A 22,502-nucleotide genomic window follows, 5' to 3' on the forward strand; every position below is an offset into this window, starting at 1 on the left:
GGCTTAAATGAACATTAAAAAGACAAAGATCATGGCGTCTTGCCCTATCAAGTCCTGGAGCATCAAGGGACAAGAAGTGGATTTTCTCTTCTTGGGCTTCAAGATTGCCCCGGAAAGAGACTGCAGCCATGAAATTAGGAGACGCCTGCATCTGTGAAAGAGAGCCATAGCTAGCCTTGACCGCCTAGTAAAGAGCAGAGACATTAGACTGCCAACCAAGATCCATATAACTCGTGCTATGGTCTTTCCAGTTGTGATGTATGGATGCGAGAGTTGGACTGGGAAGAAGGCTAACCGCTTAATAATTGACGCATTTGAAGTGTGGTGCTGGCGGAAACTCTTGAGAGTTCCTGGGACTGCTAGAAGATCAAATCAGTCGATATTGTCGACCATAAACCCTGACTGCTCATTGGAGGGTCAAATTCTAAAGTTAAAGCTCAGCTACTTTGGTCATCTGATGAGAAGAGAGAAGTCGCTTGAGAAAGGTTTGATGTTGGGAAAGGTTGAGGGTCACCGAAGAAGGGGTAGGCAGCGAACGCGATAGATGGCATCCTCGAGGCGCTGCAGATGAAGTTATGTGATGTTAGGAAGATAGTGAGAGATCGGAAAGCATGGCGTGATATAGTCCATTGGGTCACGAAGGGTCGGACACGACTTTACTGAACTGAACTGTGATATTTCGGACTTCATTCAGGAACCGTCATGCGCCTCATACAACATGTACATTTTCATGGCTGATATATCGAACTCTGTGACCTCTAAAAGTCGATTTTTCTGATTAAATTTGGCATCATCAATATTGTTAAGATCGTTTTTTGGCCAAGAGCTCGTTTTTTCGACATGACATAGATACAAGCGGGGATATTTGTCGCAAACTACTGTTCTTGCCTGGCCGTTAAAGCAAGGCAAAGCAGGGTCATTCAGGCAAACTATCCATTTGTGACAGTGGCTGTAAGGGAACACTCATCGTTGACATCACGGTAGCCAACAAAGAGCGCACAATCAGACTGAAAATGGAAATTGAGCACCTTCTGCCGTGGCTTGCTGCAATGCCACTGCTGCGGCTGGGGCCGCCGCCACCTATGGCAGGGGGAGGGGGGCGTCGTTCATTCACGAGAGCTACCGTTCTGCTTGCTTTATTCCTGTGAATACCATCTCGCAACCTTCGCTACCATTGTGAACCATGGAAACTGACTGTTATTGCTTCACGCAACGCTTGCATTTACTCGCAGCATGAATATGAGCTGCAGTCTTGCGTAACAGTATGTCTCAAAATGGCATGGAAATGACAAAAGCATGACTGGTCGAGATATTCTAACTGAAGAATTATAATGGTTACAGCTTAGCTTGATCCGCTTCTGCGGGGCAGCACAGCGCATGCGGTGACCACCTTGAGTGAGATGCATGCTTCCAGGTTGCGTGCACGCCTGTTGTGTCAGCACCAGTCAGTACATGTGCATGTGCGGCACAAGGTAGCAGATCACAGTAGCATGATGCGCTTTTCTGTAACAACTATAACTCCATATTATCGACATATTAACGAAGAATCAGGGGCATCCACATTCGTGATTTGTAAAGCTGAGTTTTTACAGAGTTTGCAAATTTTTTGGACTGTTAGATTATAGGGACCATTTCCCAGGTCCCACCGCGTCTGAAAAAATGATCGGCGACTGTATAGAACCAGCACTCTAAGAGATGAAGCACAAGTCCCTGTTGTCCTCCTTGTTCTCATGTTCTCTCTCTTTGTGCACTGCTTCCTATAGGCATCATTAGAAAACTTCCTGAGTGAACTGAGAGGCAAAGCACAAAAATCTGTTGTCCTCTATGCCCGACTGCGGTGGTGCATTGTGCCCAAGGATGCGAGATCAAATCCAGGTCACGGCGGTCGCTTTTCGATGGAAGCGAAAAGCAAGTTCCCCGTGTGCAGTGTGATGTCAGTGCACGTTAAAAAACCCCAGGTGGTCGAAATTTGCGGAGCCCTCCACTGCGGCGTCTCTCATAGCCTGAGTCGCTTTGGGACGTTAAATTCCATAAAACCAACGAAACCAAACTGTTGTCCTCCTTGTTCTTGTGTTCTCTCTTTTTTGCTTCTTATAGGTGTCTTTAGAAAACTTCCTGAGAACACTGAAAGGAAAAGCACAAGAACCTGTTCTCCTTGTTCTTGTGTTCTTTCTTTTTGTGTGCCAGTTCCTATGTTCATCTTTAGAAAGCTTCCCGAGTACACTGAGAGGCAAAGCACAAGAACCTGTTGTCCTCCTTGTTCTCGTGTCCTCTCTCTCTGTGTGCTGCTTCTATAGGCATCTTTAGAAAACTTCCCAAGTGCACTGAGAGGCAAAGCACAAGAACCTGTTGTCCTTCTTCTTTCACGTGTTCTCTCTCTTTGTGTGCCAATCCTTGTAGGCTTCTTTAGAAAACTTCCTGAGTGCACTGAGAGGCAGAGCAAAAGAACCTGTTGTTCTCCTTGTTCTTGTGTTGTCTCTCTTTGTGGGCCGCTTCCTATAGGCAATTTTAGAAAGCTTCCTGAGTGCACTGAAAGGCAAAGCACAAGAACTAGTTGTCCTCCTTGTTCTCGTGTTACCTCTTTTTGTGTGCTGCTTCCTATAGGCATCTTTATAGCAAATTTGATTGGGAGAGCAGGTGCACCCGAGAGAACTTCGAAAGTGCTCTCAGACTAGCGGGCGCCCTCCGGTGGGATAGCAGGAGTACAATCACTGGCTTCCAATGGTTGAAGAGGAGGTCTTTTCTTCCACTAAGAGCAGCCGAGTTCACTCCCGGCTGCTCTCTCGTCTAAAACGAGTGTAGAGGAAGTCACATGGCATAAAGCGTTATATCCGTGCCACGTTTTTTTTTTTTTTTTCTCTTGAGTCGGCGACACTCAAAATGGCAGCTGCAAAGTGTCTGCGCTCGGCGAGCTTTTCGGAATCTAGCGAATTTGCGTCAGGAGCAAAAAGCATTTCTTAGGTGCTGTATGCATGTTTGAGAGTCGCTACTGGTGTCGAAAGGGCTAAAGAAGGCACATCACCGCGCTGTGAGAACAAAGGCATACAAAACACGCAGTTCTTCACGGAACTTTGGCCTCTCCTCGGGTTGCAACTGCTGCCACTGCAGGCAGGCGGAGAATGCTGGGGAGAGAAGTGCGGTCACGTGGTCGTGGCGCGTGTTCCCGACACGCAGAGAGCGTTCCTATGGGAGGACAGTTAAAACCTGGCTCGGTGGGCTCCTTTACTGCTCTGCAATGCTCAGCGCCTCTGCTCTCGTCTCCCCAACCAAATGCGCCATTAGAAAGCTTCCTAAGTGCACTGAGAGGCAAAGCACAAGAACTTGTTGTCCCCCTTCTTTCTGATGTTTTCTCTCTTTGTGCGCTTGTTGTTATAGGCATCTTTAGAAAACTTCCTGAGTGCACTGAGAGGCAAAGCACAAAAACCTGTTGTTCTCCTTGTTCTTGTATTCTCTCTGTATGCCATTTCCTATAGGCATCTTTAGAAAGATTCCTGAGTGTACTGAGAGGCAAAGCACAAGAACTTGTCCTCCTCCTTTCTCGTGTTCTCTCTCTTTGTGCGCTGGTTTTATAGGCATCTTTAAAAAGCTGTCTGGCTTATAGTTTCATGACTGCAAGTAAACGAGGAATACAGGCAGATACAATGATTAAAATGTTTTTTTGGTCATTTCTAGCAATTTTAAAGCTGTCCCTCCTGAAATTAGACCAAGTGTAAGTAACATGCAGTGGCTCTTTGTACATTTATAGTGCAAAGCAGCAATAGTCTTTCACATTGTCAACCATGCATGCAGTTCATTGGATTTGGTGTTGCATGATTGGCACGTTTGAACGAAAAACTACTAATAGCAAGTGTGCCAGTTTATTTTTGTTGGATCAAGTCAGGAAAGCTGCTGTCACGTTGTGCTGACAGCCTACACTCTGATGAAGCCTCTCAAGCTTGGAAAGCCCTTTTGGGCAGGCTTTTCCTTGTAAAGAAGTATGTAGTAAAGAATATCACTTTCACATTCTGGAATATGCACACGAGACAGTCATCACTTGAATAGAGGCAGTGCCCTGGTTGGTTTCATTTAATTAATCATTGTACTTAATTTTAGGAGGACGCCACAAGCAACTAGGTTGAAAATAGATACTTCAAGCATTCTACAGGGAACTTAGTATACCTTCTGAATCTTTTACCACTTCTGGTTCTTACGATTTCGATAAGTATATTCAGTGCAACCTGACTAAGTTCATGTTTCTTTATCCAGTCACAGAAACCGAAATTGTCGACCTAGTTAATGACCTTAAAAATAACATTTCATGTGGTTTCGATGGTATTATGGCAGCACCAATCAAAGCGGTTTCTGATATTCTATCTGAAGTGTTATGCCACTTAACTAATCAGGTGTTATCTACAGGAATATTTCCAGATAAAATGAAAATTGCTAAAGTCATAGTTCTACACAAAGGGGGTGCTGTCGATTGTATCGGTAACTATCACCCATTATCAGTCCTCCCACTGTTTTCCAAGATAGTAGAAAAAGTAATTAATCTAAGGCTAACTAAGCACTTGACTGAAAATGCCTTGCTCTCTGCTGCCCAGTATGGTTTCCAGAGAGGTAAGTCAACTGAATCTGCTCTATTATTCATTAAAGATAAGATAGCACATAATATAGACATGCAGTTGTGTACTATAGGAATTTTTTTGGATTTCAACAAAGCTTTCGACTCAATTAAGCATGAAATACTTTTTGAAAAACTGCCACACTACGGAATAAGAGGCGTCGCACTTCAACTGCTCCAAAGCTACTTGTCAAACCGTTCTCAGTTTGTCGTTATAAATGATTTTGCCTCGGATCCTGAATTCATAAAATACGGTGTTCCTCAAGGTTCCATCCTAGGCCCTCTATTATTTCTTTTATATATAAATGATGTAATTGCTATCCCTGGAACTTCCAATATCTTGCTCTATGCCGATGACACGAGCGCCTTTTTTTCCTCGCCAAGCTTACCCTCTCTAGTGTCTGCAGCTAACAAATGGCTTGAAGATCTGTCGAGTTGGCTTTGTGCAAACCAGCTGATGTTAAATGTTAATAAAACAAAATATATAATTTTTTCCGCTGTCAATAAACCAATAAATAAAAATATCACACTTTCGTTCCAATCTGTCTCCTTAGAACGTGTTTCAGTGCATAAGTATTTAGGTGTTCTATTTTACGAAAACCTCCGCTGGTCTTATCATGTTGACTTTGTATCCAGCAAAACAGCCCGATACATAGGCATACTGAATAAATTTCGCCCGCTTCTGCCAATGCACTTGAGGAAGCAACTATATTTTTCCACTGTCCAGTCTCGTGTTCAGTACTGCCTGTTGGTATGGGGAGTGGGTACAAAAACCAACATGGAAAAGATTTATATTTTGCAAAAGAAAGGCCTTCGGTTTATTCACAACCTGTCTAGATATGATTCTGCGTCTGCATACTTTAAACTAAGTAATATATTAAGTATTACAGCCCTCTACAAACAACGACTATCCGAATTTATATACCAACGATACAAAACTGACAGTAATGCGTTTTTAACGACGTTTATCAACACTGATCCACATTACGTCCTTAGAAATGTGAACTTTATAAAACCTCGCATAAGGACCGGGTATGGCATGCAGTTAATTCACTGGCAAATCCCTAACCTCTTGAACTGCTATCCTGACATATTTTATCTACTTGAAGAATCATCCTCCTTGTTAACATTCAAAAAAAAAATTAAGATGTACTTTTTGGAACATACGTGATTATTTGTTTCCTATTTCCGTTGTGTAATACCAATTACTGTTGACACTGTTACCTTGATGTATGTTAAAGATTGAATTTTATGTGTTTTGAACCTGGTTTGTGTTTGTATTACACTCTCACATATGACTATTTTGTGCTGCTCTGTGCCTGCTGCGTTGTGTTGCACATGTCAATTGTGGTGCCGAAGGCCCAGTCAGGTGACTTGTACGTCACCTTTAGCCTCGGTCCCACGGCAAAAAAATTGTATTTTTTGCTACAAACTGCAATAAATAAATAAATAAATATATAGTGCTTGTCCACCAGGCCCATCACTGTGACATAAGAGCACTGCAACTTATGTCAGCCTTTAGTTAGAATAGCAGCTTGGGCATGTTGGTTATGCATCTTGAGGTAACAGCGCGGAACACAGGACGGGAGCACAAGATTAGAGGACGACACAACCAGCGCTCGTTGTGTCGTCCTCTAATCTTGTGCTCCCGTCCTGTGTTCCGCGCTGTTACCTCAAGAAGCCTTTAGTTGTTTCCCAACAAATACTGCAACCATAAGCACAGTAAATTCATGTCAAGTAATGTAAAGGTGCAAAAACATATAGACACTGTAAAAGGTACCATAAGGTGTAAACGCTGTACAAGTCAGTGCTGCTGTCAGTGTTCATCATGCCTTAATAAGCTCGCCTTACGTCGGTTCATTTTAATGTTGGCCACTTGCTGTAACTAATTAAAGTTTGTTGAGCTCCTTTCTTCGGAATTTGCTTCACATTGGTTATTTGCAACTGAGCAGAGCAGCTAGCCAATTACATTTTTCTAAATTAGGGTAATTAACCTGGTGGCCTTAACCCGGAGCCCTGCACTGTAATGCCCCTCGTAGCCCACGTGTCGTTTCAGGCTGGTGAAGCCCATAGCAGTAACATGCACAAGTTGTCTTGAGGTTGCTTTAGCTTGGCATTAGCAGACACTGATAGCATCTGCCAGTGTTACGCTTCATCATGCTGCACCATCTGTATGAAGTGCGCACACTGCGGCCAGAGAGAATGACATTTCGTGAAGACCTACTGCCAGCGTTAGCTGGCAAGTTATGCGTAGTAGTTACAGGGAAAGTCCGCTGGCGATTATTGTTGCTCTAGACGTCTCATGTTTGATGACAAGTAGCTCATGTGGCATTGCTGCCGTCTCCGTATATCACAAACCGCATGTGGAATCAGTTGATGCTTGACAGGTTTTACGCTCGGCGTAGCTACTCTCACAAACTTGTGGTTTTTAACAAATTCCAAGGCTATTATGAATTTCTTCAGTATTCAGGTGTGATAGCGTCAGCTGCAAATGTACTGAAAATGCATTCCAGTATGGCCAAGAGCTATCCTTTATTAGTGCTCCTCAATGTGCTGTGTATGCTAATTAGCTGTCTGTGTAATGCTGCTAGTAGCTATGTCTCCTTACCTAGGCTGCAAAATTAATTCAGTCCAAAAGTACATCTGTCCAGTGCAAGGAGATTCAATCCAGCCACCAACTTCCCTCCATTTGTTTCAGTGAACAAGCAAACATAGTTGCTTATTCTTTGTATCACCAAATTGTGGCGAAGCTATGTCATTGGGTTGGTTGTAAACTGTATTTATGAGCAGGGTAAAAAAAAGTGAAGGGAAATTGAAGTCCTTGATTATAACATACATAAAAAGGGAGCCAAAAGCCATGTATGCAAAGGAAACTATAGTGGATGTTTTTTTTTTTTTTTTTTATCAATATGGAAGTATTAATTAATCTGATGGCCTTGATGTGGTAGGTAGCGTAAGAGGGTTATCGCACAGCTCCCACCCTTTGCTCTAGATCACATTCTACATGACATTCATGGCAATAAAGGACGTTCCATGTCTGCCACTGTGGAGGAGGGTGGAGCTGGCGAACACACTCAAGGATAGGTTACCTGCAACATAAATAGCTAAGAAGATGGGAAGATTAAGCAGCTGTTGCTGTAGCTCAGTCGTAGAGCACTGGATGCAAAATTTGGAGATCATAGATTCGGGCCCCACCAGTGGCATGTTTTTTTCACTTTCTGTGCAGTTATTTGCATGTTTAATTAATACTCCATGTGGATGGAAAAAAAAAACATCCCCTATGGTTTCCTTTGTGTGAGTGGCTGTTGGCTCCCTTTTTATGCAGGTGTAGGATAGTCATCGGAGTATGTATATGTCTGTTTTAATAACGGCACTTTCAGTGAAGAATGTTTTGATATTTACTTGTGTAGGCCAGATTGTGGAGAATAAATTGAATGCCATCATTTTGAAAGCACTGTAGCGCCTCTACCGGCACTGCAGAGAATTGACGGCTCTGAACTGCCAAGCGAGGCGGCCACTGGTATGCGTCACACTTGCACATTTATGTTTCTTTGATGTTTTTGCGACTGGGTGCTCGTAAAATAATCTAAAGTTCATTTCAGCCTCACTGTAAGCGCACATCTGGCAATGGCAGGGCATGCGAAGCGTCCAGATGACTCCAAAGCGTAGAGCGGATGATTCGGGTAAGGGCAAGGTATCTTTCTGTGCAAAACTACTGCTGCTGCGACCCTTCCTATTTCATATGCATGCCCAGTAATATATCATGTACTATCAAAACCCTTGCAGTACGTGAAAAATTATACCTTTGCATGATTTTCTGCGAAATTTTGTAACAGCCTGCACCTCATAAGCAGACGCAATGCCGCAACTGCGAGTAAACACGTCGCATTTGCGCTCATCCACTGATGTCCCTGTTCTTCCTTCAGCTGGGCAGAAGGAATTGTCATTAGATCAGGTGAGTTGGAGCTACAAGGAAGTGTCCTTTTTTTTTTTAACAACTGTTGCCGCCATTGCAATCAGACTCTTGTTACGATTAGCAACATAAAACCGTGACGTGGAATTTCGTGACTGGTTGGTGTTACTGATCTTGGCAGAATTGGAATGCCACGCTGTCAACAGTTGTCAAAAACATGACATTTTTTCGCTGTTCCAACTCAGCTTATCTAATGCTACCTACTTCTTTTGCATGACTGAAATAAAAACAGACATCAGGGAACGAATGCAAATGCGACATGTTTATGCGCTTTTGCTGTTTTGCGTTTGTTTGTGAGGGGCAGGCTGTGACACATTTTTGCAGACACCACTCATAGGTATAATGTTACATATTACACACTGCAAGTACATGGCATATTATTGGGCTTGCATATCAAATTGGGAAAGTCACGGTCGTATTATTTTTGCATAGAATGGGGCTGTGGCCTTACTGAACCTCCCGCTCCACTTGTTGATGTTGCTATTGCCCCTGCCATCGCAAGATGAGCAAAATAGTCCTGTCGTGAGGCTGGAATTAACTCCGGACTATTTTACGAGCACCCGGTAACGAAAAGTTGAAGGAAACGTAAAAGTGCAAGCATGACGAATACCCGTGGCCACCTTGTTTGGCAGTTCAGAGCCGTCGTTTCGCCACATCGCCTATAGATGGCGCTACAGTAATTTACCCTTTGTGCTCTGGTCTATACTTTTGATATGCTTTAAGATGCAAATCATTGCATGTATGCATTACGAACTGCTAGCAGCATTGTTCTCTAGCTAACCTTGTGTCCTTACACCTATTCCCTCTGGCATATAGCATAGGGTTAGAAGGGCAGGAAGTTGGGCAAGTTGGCTGGTAAAGCACGAAAGGAACTTCAGTTGCGAGTTAGCGCCTGTTTGAGTCGTTTTCTGTGTGTCGTCCGCATTTTCTTTCGCACTTTACCAGCCATGCATAGCATAGCAGCTAGTTGCACAAAAAAACTAATTTGGAAGCTAGAATGGTACGTGACAACTTTCTCTCTCACTGAAATGTTTGTCTATTTCTTCTTTGGCCGCTTTTTTGTTGCTTTATTGACTGCACTGGTCAGTAACTGATACCTCTGCAGCGGTGCTGAGGGCAAGGGAGAGACCCGGCTGATTTGTTTGCTCATGTTTGGAGGACCTCATGCAGGGTGCTCAAATGATTTTGAGTGCAACTCACTCGTGCCTCAGCGCAATTCCAAATCTGTTTGCCTGCCTTGTGTTCTTATTGTGCTGTTTCTGGCATTGTACATATCTCTATCATGCAGGTCAAGTGTGTCGCACTACTGCCTCCGGATTGCCGAGGAAAGTGGGGAGATTGATGAGGACTTTCCGGCGCTGGATCCCAGGGAGCCCGTGACAAAGTTTGAGTTCCCCTACCTGGCCTTGGCTGAGATTGAGAGGGAGGACTTTCCCATGGGGCCTTTGCTCACCTTGTGAGTTGCCCCGCAAGTGCAGGGAACTCTGCGTACCCTCTCTGTCTCTCTCTTTGAGAGTGTAGGACACTTTCCAGGCTGAAATAACCCTTTTACCTTTCCTTTACCTTTTTGCAAGTGCACACAGGTAGAAGTGCGTGAGCTGAAGTGCTTGAGTTTTCTGACTGCATCTTCTGTCTCGCACACGCCCGCCTTTGCCTGGCATAAAAAAAAGGGAAAGGGACGGCAAATGAACACCGACTTTCATGGCCCCGCACAAAACCTTCATATAATCCGGGCATTGTATAATTGGAAACCTTGTACGATGGACGCATTCTTCTAAAAAATGCACCCCTGCTCTGCCTGTTAAAATGAACTGTACTACTTACCGATGTGTTATGAAAAGCACTCCTATTTTCACTCTACGAAGATTGGTACTGAGGCTGTGCACTAACAAAGCATGTGTGCGGTCCCATCACTGCACATTAAATAGGAGTCGCGTGTTCCTTGCAGTTGATGCTCTGGACAACACGCCGAATATATGGCTTCTCTGAACCTTCGAAGGCATTTTGTGACACGTGGTCCGATAATGACATCTACGGGTGTGCGAATATTGAAATTTTCAAATGCGAATAGAATGCGAATGTGGAAAAAAAATTATTTCTAATATCAAATCGAATGACGAATATTTGATCAGTGAAAAAAAAAGGAAATTTAAAGAAAGTAAACATTGCTCGTTTGTTTATTTCAGAATTCACATTTATTTGCAAATAAAATTAACTAGAATTGCTCAGAAGTTTATACTCTTCTGAAATATCTCGTATAAATTTTACACAGAATTCTGTAAACTGGTTTTTTCTACAGAAGGGGGGACCTACATGAAATAAAGTAGAGCTGTGACATCACTGCTGAATACAGTACACTCGTTAGTTCAGCTTTCAAGGAACCAGAAAAAAATGTCCATCAAATGGGCCTGAAAAAACTGGCGAAAAACATTTGCATCACAGTAATTTTACGTTATGAACACCTGCACAGTGGTTGTCTGCATTTGAGATGAAACCGAAGTTAAAACGACGTTTTTGCCTTGTTTCATCGAGTATTTCGCTTTGTGCACGCTGTTGTAATTGCCCCCTTCACAAAACGGCCCCGTCGGGTTTTGAGGATGCTCCACTGCAAAGCCTGACTGCGTGGACTGTGCAGTGAAGCATCCCCAAAATGCGACTGGGCCGGTTTGTGAAGAGGAACCTTCCCATCACTGCAAGTTCACACGACCAACCATTGCAGTGAAGCGTGCAATGCGGAGAAACTGTGGGGAATTCAGGCATTTTCGTTGTATTTGATAATTTTCAAATAGTATTTGAGAATTCTGAGTTCCACTTTTTTTTTATATGAATACAAATTAAATAACAAAAATATTTTATTCGTATTCGAAGTTGCGAATATTCACACATCTCTAGTGACATCATTGCCTCTGTCACTGGTGAAATATCGGCTGTTTGTTTGCTGATAATAATTCTAGCTGTGGCGCATTTTTTTTTCTTAGTGTGCGTGCATGCACACTCATGCTGTATTTTTTGGCTTATGAGCTGCACCTCCGTGGAAGTCAATCCCCCTGTAAACGAGGCAGTTTTTCAAAGAAAAAAATTGCACGTAAATCACACTGGTGGGCAAGGTACACCTCTTCATTCACGAAGCGCTGTAGTAGCACATTAAATGTCTCTTTATTGGAAAGAGTGACAAAAATACACGCGCGCAGCAGCAGCTGTGTGCATCTGCCTTCTCGCGGTGGAGATAAGGTAGCAGATTATGCTCTGGGTGGCGCTGATGTCTGGCCATGTGTGCGCCACGACAACATGTTTTGTGATGCTGCCAGTTGAAAATTCACCCCCGCACTTTTAGGGGTCCAACCAAAGAGCGGGAGCACTTTGCGCATACGTGTCTAAGTCTGGGAGAGTCGCGCGTGATGCTAAACTGAGATCCGACCACATCGGCTCATTGCCAATGCGGGTGTTACGGCGTCCCCACTGGCAGAAAAAGCTATCTCCTCCCTCCCCCGAAGCTTTCCTCAGCCCTCCACAATGGTAAGTGGTAGCCAGCTTGGGGGGGTGCACTTGTAGTTCGTGGCTTCTGCGAAACTTCATCTTCATTCAAGAATATTAAGAGGCGAAAGCCTTTCTAGGCTCGATGTCAGTACACGTTAAAAGAACGCCAGGTGGTCGAAATTTCCGGAGTCCTCCACTACTGCGTCTCTCATAGCCTAAGTCGCTTTGAGACATTAAACCCCACAAACCAAACCAAACCAAACCAAACCTTTCTAGGCTCACGGGTGTACGCAGAAAATGTACGTCTGCGTGAGGTGATAGAAGTGAATAGGAACAAATGAAGATAGGAGAAAAAGAATGATTGTATGGGATAGAGGAGGAAAAAATGAAGCTAGAAGGTAGGTTTAATTGCTGTAGAATAATTAGTTAATTAATTAGAGCCATAAATGTCAAATTTGCGTCGAAATAGCACCAGACGGCGATGTAGTCAGGGGACATGAAAATTGCTCAGGCGTTTAAATAGTGCAAAAAATGCCGAAATTGGGTTAGGAACACTATTTGTGTCGAATTATATTCAGAATATGTAATTAAGAGTAATTAATACTTAAGACCAACGAAGGACCTATAATTTGGGTTAAAAAAATGAAATTTGGATGACGTCACATCTGACGGAAAAACGTTAAGACAATATGTGAGACCTCACGAAATGAGTAAAAAGCGCTGAATTTGTGTTGAATTAGATAAAAAACGTCAAATTAAGCATAATTAATACTTAAAATTACCAAAGGGCCTATAGTTTTGGTCAGTTTGAATCAAAAACAAAGAAACTTGGATAGTGACGTCACATCTTACAAAAAGACACGGCAAAGGAGTGCAAAGATTCGCATAAGGGCTTTCGCTAAGTGCCTCCAACAAATTTTTTGTGTTCATATCAGTTGTGTTCATATCCTTATGTGCTTCCCATCATTCACATGGGAGCTGGACCTCCACTTCTGCAGTCCCGGTGGGTATTGGTATAATTTTACAGCCTTTATTTTGTCTCTGTGCACCAATAACTTGTAGGTTTGGTTTGGTTTCTGGGGTTTAGCATCCCAAAGTGACTCGGGCTATGAGAGACACCGTAATGGAGGGCTCCGGAAATTTCGACCATCAGGGGCTCTTTAACATGCACTGACATCGCACAGCACATGTGCTTCTTGCTTTTCGCCTCCATCTAAAAGCGGCCGCCGAGGCCGTGATTCTCGCAACCTTGGGAACAGTAGCCAAGCACTGTAACCAACCCGGCGCACTTGTGGAGCCACAGTTCACATCAAAGAGTGGGAACTTCTTTACCGCACAGCAGACGTGTTTGCATACGTTGCATGGTGAGAAATGTATTAAACAACACGTTGTCCTCTGTTTCACTGCAGCCACACGAAGGACGGTTTCACCAAGGTGCAGATCCCTAGCCTGGATGCCACGCTGCGGGAAGTGCTTGACCAAATGCTCAAAAAACGCAAGGGCCTGCTTCGCTCTCTTGGTTAGTCTTACGCTCACTGCCTGCGAGAGGCCTCTGCACCATGCGTTCCATCGGGAAAAAGGCCGCAAGTGTTCATGAAGATTGAGCATAGAATCTGCATTGATTTCCATTTGCCTTGATTTAGAGTTTGCAAGTATCCAGTTTTTCAGCTCAAAATATATAACCTATTGAGTCAATAGGGGATATCAACTATTTAGATGCTCTTAAAATCAAACTCCATCAGAATGATGGTAACAGTGACGCAAGATTCCAAAACAGTCGCTTTGACTTGGTGTAAGCACCAATTACGAAGCCAGCAAGTAATGTGCTGTGCATATTCGGGCTTGTTTGGATTCCTTTTTTTAGGCTACGACAAGTAGTGTGTAAGTTTGTTTTCCATTCTTCTGCTAAGGACAGGGTTACAAGTGCAGTCATGGCTGCAGTGGCGACATTTTGATGTGGGTAAATTATGTTCATGTGTTAATGGTGTGGTGGCTTCCGGAGACGTCCAATGTGTTTTGAAGCAATTCACAGTCTGCACTATTGTATGCCTCACATCAGTCTCTTTCTCAACTCTTTTGATTCTCAATATTGTCGTACCTTGATCATTTAAACTGGGTTAATCCAAAATAGCTTATAATTGAGAGAATTTCTCATTTTGGTGGACAGTTCAAACCAGTGGCTTGCATTAGTCTGATAATGGGAATGCTCGATCCTAATTTCACCACAAACGAGTGAAGCAACCACCTGTTAGCGCCGTAGAGCATTGCCAATTAACACTTTCATCTGAAAAAACTGGCAATTTCCGACTGGTTTCAAAAATATTTTCAATTAATAATTTTTAAATAACCATGGTGTAGCATAAGCCAAAATGCAGCTACTTAAAATTTTTTTTTTTTTTTTACATGTAAATGATATTTTAAGCACTATACGTAACTAGAGGCTGCACTTGTGGGTTTTTATTTTTGAAAATTCTGCTAGGCATTGTTGGCATTTATTTCAGAATGCAAATTTCATTTTTCTTTTTTTCCTCGGAATTGATTGCTTACTTTTTCGGTGGCTTATTGTGACAATCCCATGGGGTGAAAAATCACTCGGGAGTCTTTTTTGGCATTTTTGTCGGTATAAATCATTAATTTGCCAGCAAGCGGTAAATGCTGGGAGCTGTGCTTGTATTAGAAGAAATTTCTTACAGCAGCGCAAGTTAAGTGAGAATGGTGGTAGACAAAAACGCAAGTGGGTGGTTAATTACTTTTAAGAACAAGGTTGACATATGGCATTGTGTTGTCACAGTTGAACAAGAGAGCGAAGGATTGCATGGCCCGCGTGTTGATGTCAGCATGGAGCTGTCACTCATTCTGCACTACTAGCCACAGTATGACACTTTTCATGATGCTGATGCACGGACTTATGTCAATGTCCTCCATGGTGGTGACTGATAAACATACTTGACCGGCTAACTGCTCTAAGCCGGTGATGACAGTGAACCAACAGTGCTTAGCTACTACCAGGCAAGGAGGTGGTGCTTCGTGGTCTGCAGAGGCTTCTAAGCCAATGGAGCAATACCTCATATTGCAAAGGTGTGCTGCTTATCCAATACCGTAATGCCACTGTCTTGTATCACACTTCTGGCTTCCCTGTATAGAGCAAATCTTCAAATAATTTGCATGTAACTCGTGCTTAATAGCCAACTACCTACACATTTCATGCCAAGAATGCTCACCTCGCTCGCTTAAAGCAGAATTTTGAAAACCGAGTTTTACGTCTCTTTGCTGATTCTTATTGGTTTAAAACTTTAAACTAAAAAGTCTAGCCTCTATACATACCATGAAGAAAACAAAACATTGGGGAGGGGACATATAGACTAGAAGTTGAAAAAGGCATGAATATAAAAGTAAGAATCTGTAACAGAACCATTTTAGTAAAGTATACAAAATCTGCTATGGTGACATTTTTTTTTTTTTTGTAATTATGGGATTCATATTGAAGTTTTGTGTGTGTGTGTGCGTGCATGCATGCGTGTGTTAACTCTTTCGGGAACACAGAAGAAATGGACAACTCTGAATGGTCTCGGAAAAAAATGCTTAATGTGATCCTGCTGTAGTATGTTCTAAAGTGTTTAACTTTTCTCTATACTTAAATGTAGCATGTTGCACAATTCTCACAGCAGTGTTGCTAAATTGGTAAAAATGTTTATTGCAGCTTGGTCTTCTGCACATTTTGCAATTTTTGCATTTTCCAACTTTTTCTAGTTTAAACTGACACAGTTAGTGGAGGGCGGTAGAGTGCTTGCCATCAAGATTGGAAGGCTGCTCAATGAGCTCTTCTCTGAAAACTGCGTGGTTAAACTCAGCTCAATGTGGCTGAAAAAGCTTTGGACTGGACTGACGCCCTGAAGAAGCCATTACACATACCACCTGGTTCGCACCATCCATGTCTGCATTTCACAGCAACACTGGCTACGCAATAAAGCGACTCCTAAGCATTATTCATGATGGAAGCAGCCCGCTGTAGATGTTCTCCACATTTCAGTGTAGCTTCAGGCAGTGGAATCTTCACATTGCCCATATAAATCATAAGGCTCGTTAAATTAATTTCACTTGGAGAGTACATTGAATACCAAGACTTGTTGGAACGAGCATGCATTAATTAATCCAAAATCTGTGTGTGAGCATATTTATTTGTTTGTCACAAATGGCTTGTACCACTTGGGTCAAGAGAAAAAGTGAACAAAAAAAAGTTCAGAGCAAGCAAAGCTTTTTTTTTTTTTATCTGCTTCCGAGTGCCACGCTCACATCTTCACTCAGGTGCGCAGCAGGCTTCTTTCCTGGCTAAAGCTCTATATATACGCTTGTGCACCAATGGCAGCCAATCATTACAGTGGGTTTCGGAAACCCTATCAAACAGAGATAAAACAGTGAGGACATGTAGTTATCACGCATACATCAGTAACAAGTGTAAACTGAAAAGCGCTCATGTTTGGCCACTTGTTGACTTTCCAGGTCATTGTGCTCCTGAATCACTGTCCAAGCTAAAATCGGGGCTTCCGAAATCATCTTCAGACTCTTCGCTGCTGGTCTAATAGCAAAGAAATCCGCAAAGAGCAGCCAAATTACACAATTGACATCTGGTTCTTTGGCATGGCCTGACACAAGCTCGACAGCATTTTTTGTAGCAAAAGCTACATTAGGCTGGTGAGCAGTGCATTTCAGGTGGTCCGCAATAGTCCCTTCTACGCATGCGGCGTAACCATGGTAGTCTGCTGTGCTGAACCCCAGGCATCACGCACCATTGTCTCACTGGCTTTTGTGCAGCACCGTGAGTGGCATCATCACTTAGTTGTGCGCCTCACTGCGAATGCACTACGCTCTTAGTGGCGGTGCCATGGCGGAGGATATAAGCCGCCTTGGGAGAGGGCGCAATGAATGAAAGAAGCCACGTGTATAGCAAGCGTCTTCCTCAGAGCTTAGGGAAGCTGCTTCTACCGACTCCGATGTGTGGCGTGAGGTCTCATGCCTCAGCTACAGCAAAAGGCTGATGGACCTTGCCATAAAGCATGTGCACTTCATGTGGAACTATCAATAAGATCGAATAAAGAAATAACTACAGTAAAGTGACTTCACTGTAATGAGAGCATAGTGTACTTATTGATTCCTAATGTGTGAGCATTTAGTCTTGCCTGCCAGAAATTGTGGTGGAAATGCTTTTTTATAAAGTCTTGCACTCTACATGTATAGGGCCCGAGTTCCACGTGGAAGACTACAAGGAAGTGGGCATCCCTATTGACCTGGACACCACTATCCGCACGAGTGGCACCCTCGAGTTCACCCTGGTGTCCGAGGATGGTGAGTGCACTTGCCCATGACATCGTCTACCTTGTCCAGCTTTAGTTCGCAAGATGATTCAGTTTTGCAGGTGCAGCGCTCACGCGTGCAGTTCACTCCTTTGTTGCTCCCAACTTTCAGCAAAGTCTGGATGGTTGAGTGTCAGAGGCCGCAGTAGAGCTGTAAATAAATTGCACTGACAGTGGCTGGTACAGAAAGGCTGCTCCAATTACAAAGAAGGGTGTAGCAGAAAGGAGGGATGTGGTTTTGGAAGATCTTTATTAAACAAATGAAAGTGCAGCTTTATTGGCTCCCAGATCATGTGGGATGAGACCCAAAACTGACATGACACACCATTGCCTTTCCTAGAATACAAGCACATTAGATTCATAAGTAAGGCAGAGGCAGCATTAACTTTCGCAAATTTTTTTCTTTAAGAATCCCAGCTATCTTATGTTAGATATTTGGAACATCCACTTAATGGCTGTAGGGTTGAGTTGCTGAGCGAGATTGAGTCCTGGTCTTGGTTGCCGCATTTCGACGGAGCTGAAATATAAAAACGCCCATGTGCCAATTCATATTTTTAAAGAGCCCCAGGTGGTTGAAATTAATCTAGAGCCCTCCACTATGGCATCTCTCATGTGTAATGTGTTCTTCGAGGTTGTTGTTAATATCTCTGGTGTGATTGACCTTGTACTTATTCTGCTGACAGTTGCTTTACCGTAGCGGGTTTAAGGTTGTAATTAAGGTCGGGAATCTGTGACCTGACAGATCCGCAAAAGTAGCCGGCTGCTGCTGTCGCCATCTGGAGTCTCGATCAGTGTCTCGGAAGTAATTTTAAATGCTGGGAGGCCTCCTTCTTACTTGACTGATTTCCGTGCAGATAAACAGAAGTCTCACACTGGAGCCATGTGGCACTCATGACCCTGTTGAGGGAGGCGAGCGTGGCACACTTCTCTGCGTTGTAATCTGGGCACGGCATGAGATAACGTTTGTTTTACGTCCCTACATACACCACATGAACACAGTGGAGACAATGCCAGGCCCGTCTTGTGCATCAGTGCTGGAGTATGAGCAGAATCAGTGCGAATGCGATGTAGTAATGTGGCGTGAGGCCTCTTGTTTCTTTCACCTGACTGGTTGGGTGGTCACCACAGGGGACTGAATAACTGAGCATGGTTTCTTCAAAAAATGTCATCTTGTGATGGATTCCAGACAGTGCTTCTTTGGCGAAGTGCCTTGTTGCCCAAGACACCTACCATATTTTCTCGCACCAAAAATTTAAAAAAAGCACATCTACAGGGGAGTGGGGGCAAGTTATTTGTGAATTTTGGGGTGGTTGGGTCGTCGTCTTCACTGCAGTGAGCAACCTACTGTACAAAGCAATGTTTATAGATCTACTTCAGTTTTGAAACTCTCCGCCATCCAGCCTACCGCGGTTCCTGCCACCATGGCGCTGTGGTCGAAGATTTAGCTATGGAAGTAAGCGTCGTCTGCTAGCACCAACTGTTTGACTTGCACAGGGAACTCGTAGACCACTTGTACAACTGACTTGTTTACTGACGTTTTCTATTTGCTAACATGCGGTTAAGTCTCAAAATTTGCTCTCTTTGCTGCAAGAAGTAATCACAGTCATGCCTACCAGCTTTTGGGGTAGTAGAGTGTGCTTGATGTGTTTGCTAACGCAGTGGCTATCGAAGGTGCATTCTTGTACATGCTTGCGACAATACACATTGTGGCTTCTTTAGGAGCCGTGCGGCTCATTGTGCGCATAATTGATGCCTGCGCAGGATGGCGGACTTGACTGCATTCGTTTCCTTCCTTAAAATCTTTAATGCTCCGCTCTCTCGGTCAGCGGTGAGCCTCAGATTATGTTATTTCTAAATGCGGCGCATATTATGCTCATTCTTAATAACCTTTGTCAATTTGTGAAGCCACAAAGCTAAGAGGTTTTGATTGTGAGTCACAAAGAGCTTGTTTGCTGTCGCCTGCAGAACTTCAAGGGCTCTCCTCAGACTTTCAAACTGTGATACAGGTGGGAAAATTGAAGGTAGTTCACAGCTGAGTTACCTCGGAGATGGGAGTCAAGAATTATGCCAAGAACAGACATGTGACTAAATTGATGAATGCACAAGCTGCTGCGCATAACTTCTTCCAACACCTGGAAACGGGACAAAGTGAGACTTTTCTACTTAATGACAATCCCTCACGTTGAAGGCAACCTTGTGCCCAAAGTGGGGCCTGTTGAGCTATCGTGGCTTATTGCTTGGGTTGGTAGCTGGCAAACAAAACACAAATATCACCTGCTTGTATTGACGGTCAGTCTTATTAGTCAGTGATTAAGGTCCTGCTGTGACAAATTAAATAATCTAGTTGAGGCATTTGCTGCTGTCAGCTATTCTGCTGTTGTTTGTGGTTTACAGTTTCCTGGTTGTTTTTTTTTTTTTTTCATGGCTTCGTGGTCAGCCGCGCTGTCAGCATCTCAGCCAGACGAATATGCCGATCGGGACATGACAGCCATGGAAGCTCACCTGTACCAGGCGTTCAATGTGTCCCTTGTGCCTCGTATCGGACGCAACACTGAGGTCCAACTAGGTAAGTTGTAGCTCACCGTCACATGTGTCACTGCTTGTGCCCATAGCCATCACTGCCTTATAAATCTTGGCACAACTGCCCTGACCTCCATTGAAATTCTCAAGAGGAAGTAATCTTGCAGTCACATTTTAGGGATTACACTTGTTGCTTGTACAGTACTGTAATGCATTCCTCAGTATTGCAGGTGCTCTATATAGCAAGCCATAAGAGTGTTTTATGATTAAAGCTAAGATGGCCCTCAGGAAGTAGATGCGAACTTGTTAAGGGCGGACACCCCTCTTAGAACCATTTTTTTGTTTGTTTATGGGCAAATTTGCACCAGATTTGCACCATTTGTGCATTTTCTTGGGCTCATTCCAAAACCGCAAGTGGTTTTTACCTAATGCAGGTAGTTTTAAACATAATAAGGAAAACTGGCCTTTTGTTTGGAGGACGCATGGTTATTAAATATTAGATCTTAAGATTTCTATCCTTCAGTGATCTAGAATCACAAAGGACTGCAATAAAGCATAAATCAGCATTCTAGGATGATTTGGAAAAAAGTTATAGCTTGTCAAACTTGCCAAAGAAAAAGGTCATATTGGTGACTGGGACAAATGATTTATTTTGGTATTTTTGGAAAACAAACAGTGGTTAAAGGCAGTGTTACTGCAGAATTTATTTATGTGTTTATCTTTCTGGCAAAAATAGAATTATGGTGATAGCTGCATAGAAGCTGAAATATTGCTCCTCAGCAATGGTGACTGTGTCCAAAATTCAATTTTAAGAAATCGGTGAAAAAAGTTTTTGGCATATTTTTGATTTACCAAGGCTAACAGCAACTCGATAAAATGAGTTATGACTAATTTTTGATGTGAATGTACCATTTCCCGTCGAGATTATTGCCCCTGCAACTGAAAAGGAAATTTGTTTCAACAAAGTTTGCAATTCTGCATGCTGCAGGTGATGCCGTTTCGTGACCGCTGTGCCACTAACTTTTCAAAGTGCTCGATCTGTCGCGCCCATGAAAACTGCTTAGGTATCACTTTTTCATTTGCATCATCACAATTACGATGCTTGTACGTGGCAGGAATCTCCTCGAGGAAATCATTTGCTTTCCTATCTGTCATGCTGAGCACCACCAGCACCACCCATCACGGAGCATTGGCACTTGGTCATTGATTGTGAATAACAGGATGCCACATTGCCGCGTCACTAGCACGCTTTTATCTCTATCTTTCTTTGCTTTTTAGTCCAATATGACACTCGAACCTAAATTTTCCGCGCTTTACGCCATGGTCGTGATTACAGAGCGTCGCTAAACCAGCTAGGCCTAATGGCGCCAGGCACTCAACGCCAAAAGCCAACCAAAAGTGGTCAGTTGGGTCAAGTGCTTTCGGAGCCTAATAGTAGCGCATGTTTCGTTCTTCTGGTGTCTGCTCATGGACGTTAATCGTGACATGGGAATAGCCGGAATCACAATCTTTCAAATGAGACCAAAATGATGCTGGTGGAGCGCATATTCGTCTATCTGCGGCTGATCAAAACTGCACTTTTTGACCTCAATTCAAAGGGCCATGCATTTAGATTCGCAACTTTATAATGCTATAACATGTGAAATAGGTGGTATTTTTCAACCAAAATTTTCAGATAGTTGCAGAAACGTCTCTGGTTCCAAAAATAAATAAATAAAAAATCCGATTTTTAGACAGATCTTCGGCCACCCTCCTTAAAAACAAATGTGCACTCAAGCACAATCATTTGTTTGGATATAGTTGAGTACAGAGCAGTGCAGTGCCTATATGAATTCGTTTTTACAGTAGGAGCCCTCTGCAGTAAAATCACTCAAACCAGCAAAACAGCTTTACTATATCAGTGTTTTCACTATATCAGTCGTTGGTGATGGCATGGCTATGAGAATGGTTGCTGTCTGGCAAACAGTTGACTGCTTACGAGATACTAAACACATACCATATTTACTCGCATAATTCTTGCACCCCCAACATTGGGTGTCAAAAATTGGAATTTCTGTTTTCCTCGCATAATCATTTCACCACTAATATTACCACCGTGAGAGTCGTATGCTAGTAGTAACAAGCGCCATCTTTGGAGTGCTACTGAACCTAGCTTGCCTCGTGTGCACGCGTTATCAGGCGGCGATAGCGTGCTCGGGTAGAACATCATCATCATCATCGTGTTAGGTTATGCTCGTCTTTTTGTTTTTTACCTCCATGATGATCATAGTCGTTGCCATTTTGCGAGGTTTCTCAGTGTCTCGTTGTCATTGTTTCTTCGTTTCGGCTGTGTTAATTGCTTTGTTCTACCGTCTACCGTGTTCTTGGTGTCGCATAGCGATGGGGCAGTACGCAAGTTATACAGGTGCTTTTAAGCTGAAAGCTTTTGAGTATGCGCTACAGCACAGCAGCCGCGCTGCCAGCAGGCACTTCGGCGTCAACGAGTTCTGCGTAGTGCACTACTGGAGACAGCGATTGTAGTGTCGACACAGACTCTGGTCAAGTCTGTAATCAAGAATAGAACTGTATGGTCTGCTGTGAA

The 22,502-nt window shown here is 43.3% G+C and overlaps 1 protein-coding gene across 2 annotated transcripts in view; it reads left to right on the forward strand.

Moving 5' to 3' along the window:
* The window catches only part of Sin1 (SAPK-interacting protein 1), a 100,242-nt gene that overhangs the window by 59,135 nt on the left and 18,605 nt on the right, over nt 1-22,502 (forward strand). For both annotated transcript variants that reach the window (XM_084609247.1, XM_084609245.1), the window contains exons 8-11: nt 9,862-10,029; nt 13,460-13,569; nt 17,286-17,393; nt 19,839-19,967. In XM_084609247.1, coding sequence (XP_084465373.1) covers nt 9,862-10,029; nt 13,460-13,569; nt 17,286-17,393; nt 19,839-19,967 — 515 coding nt within the window. The remainder of the gene's footprint in view (nt 1-9,861; nt 10,030-13,459; nt 13,570-17,285; nt 17,394-19,838; nt 19,968-22,502) is intronic.

Source organism: Amblyomma maculatum, chromosome 7 (assembly GCF_055883805.1).
Source record: "Amblyomma maculatum isolate TAMU_Amacu chromosome 7, ASM5588380v1, whole genome shotgun sequence".
NCBI lineage: Eukaryota > Metazoa > Arthropoda > Arachnida > Ixodida > Ixodidae > Amblyomma > Amblyomma maculatum.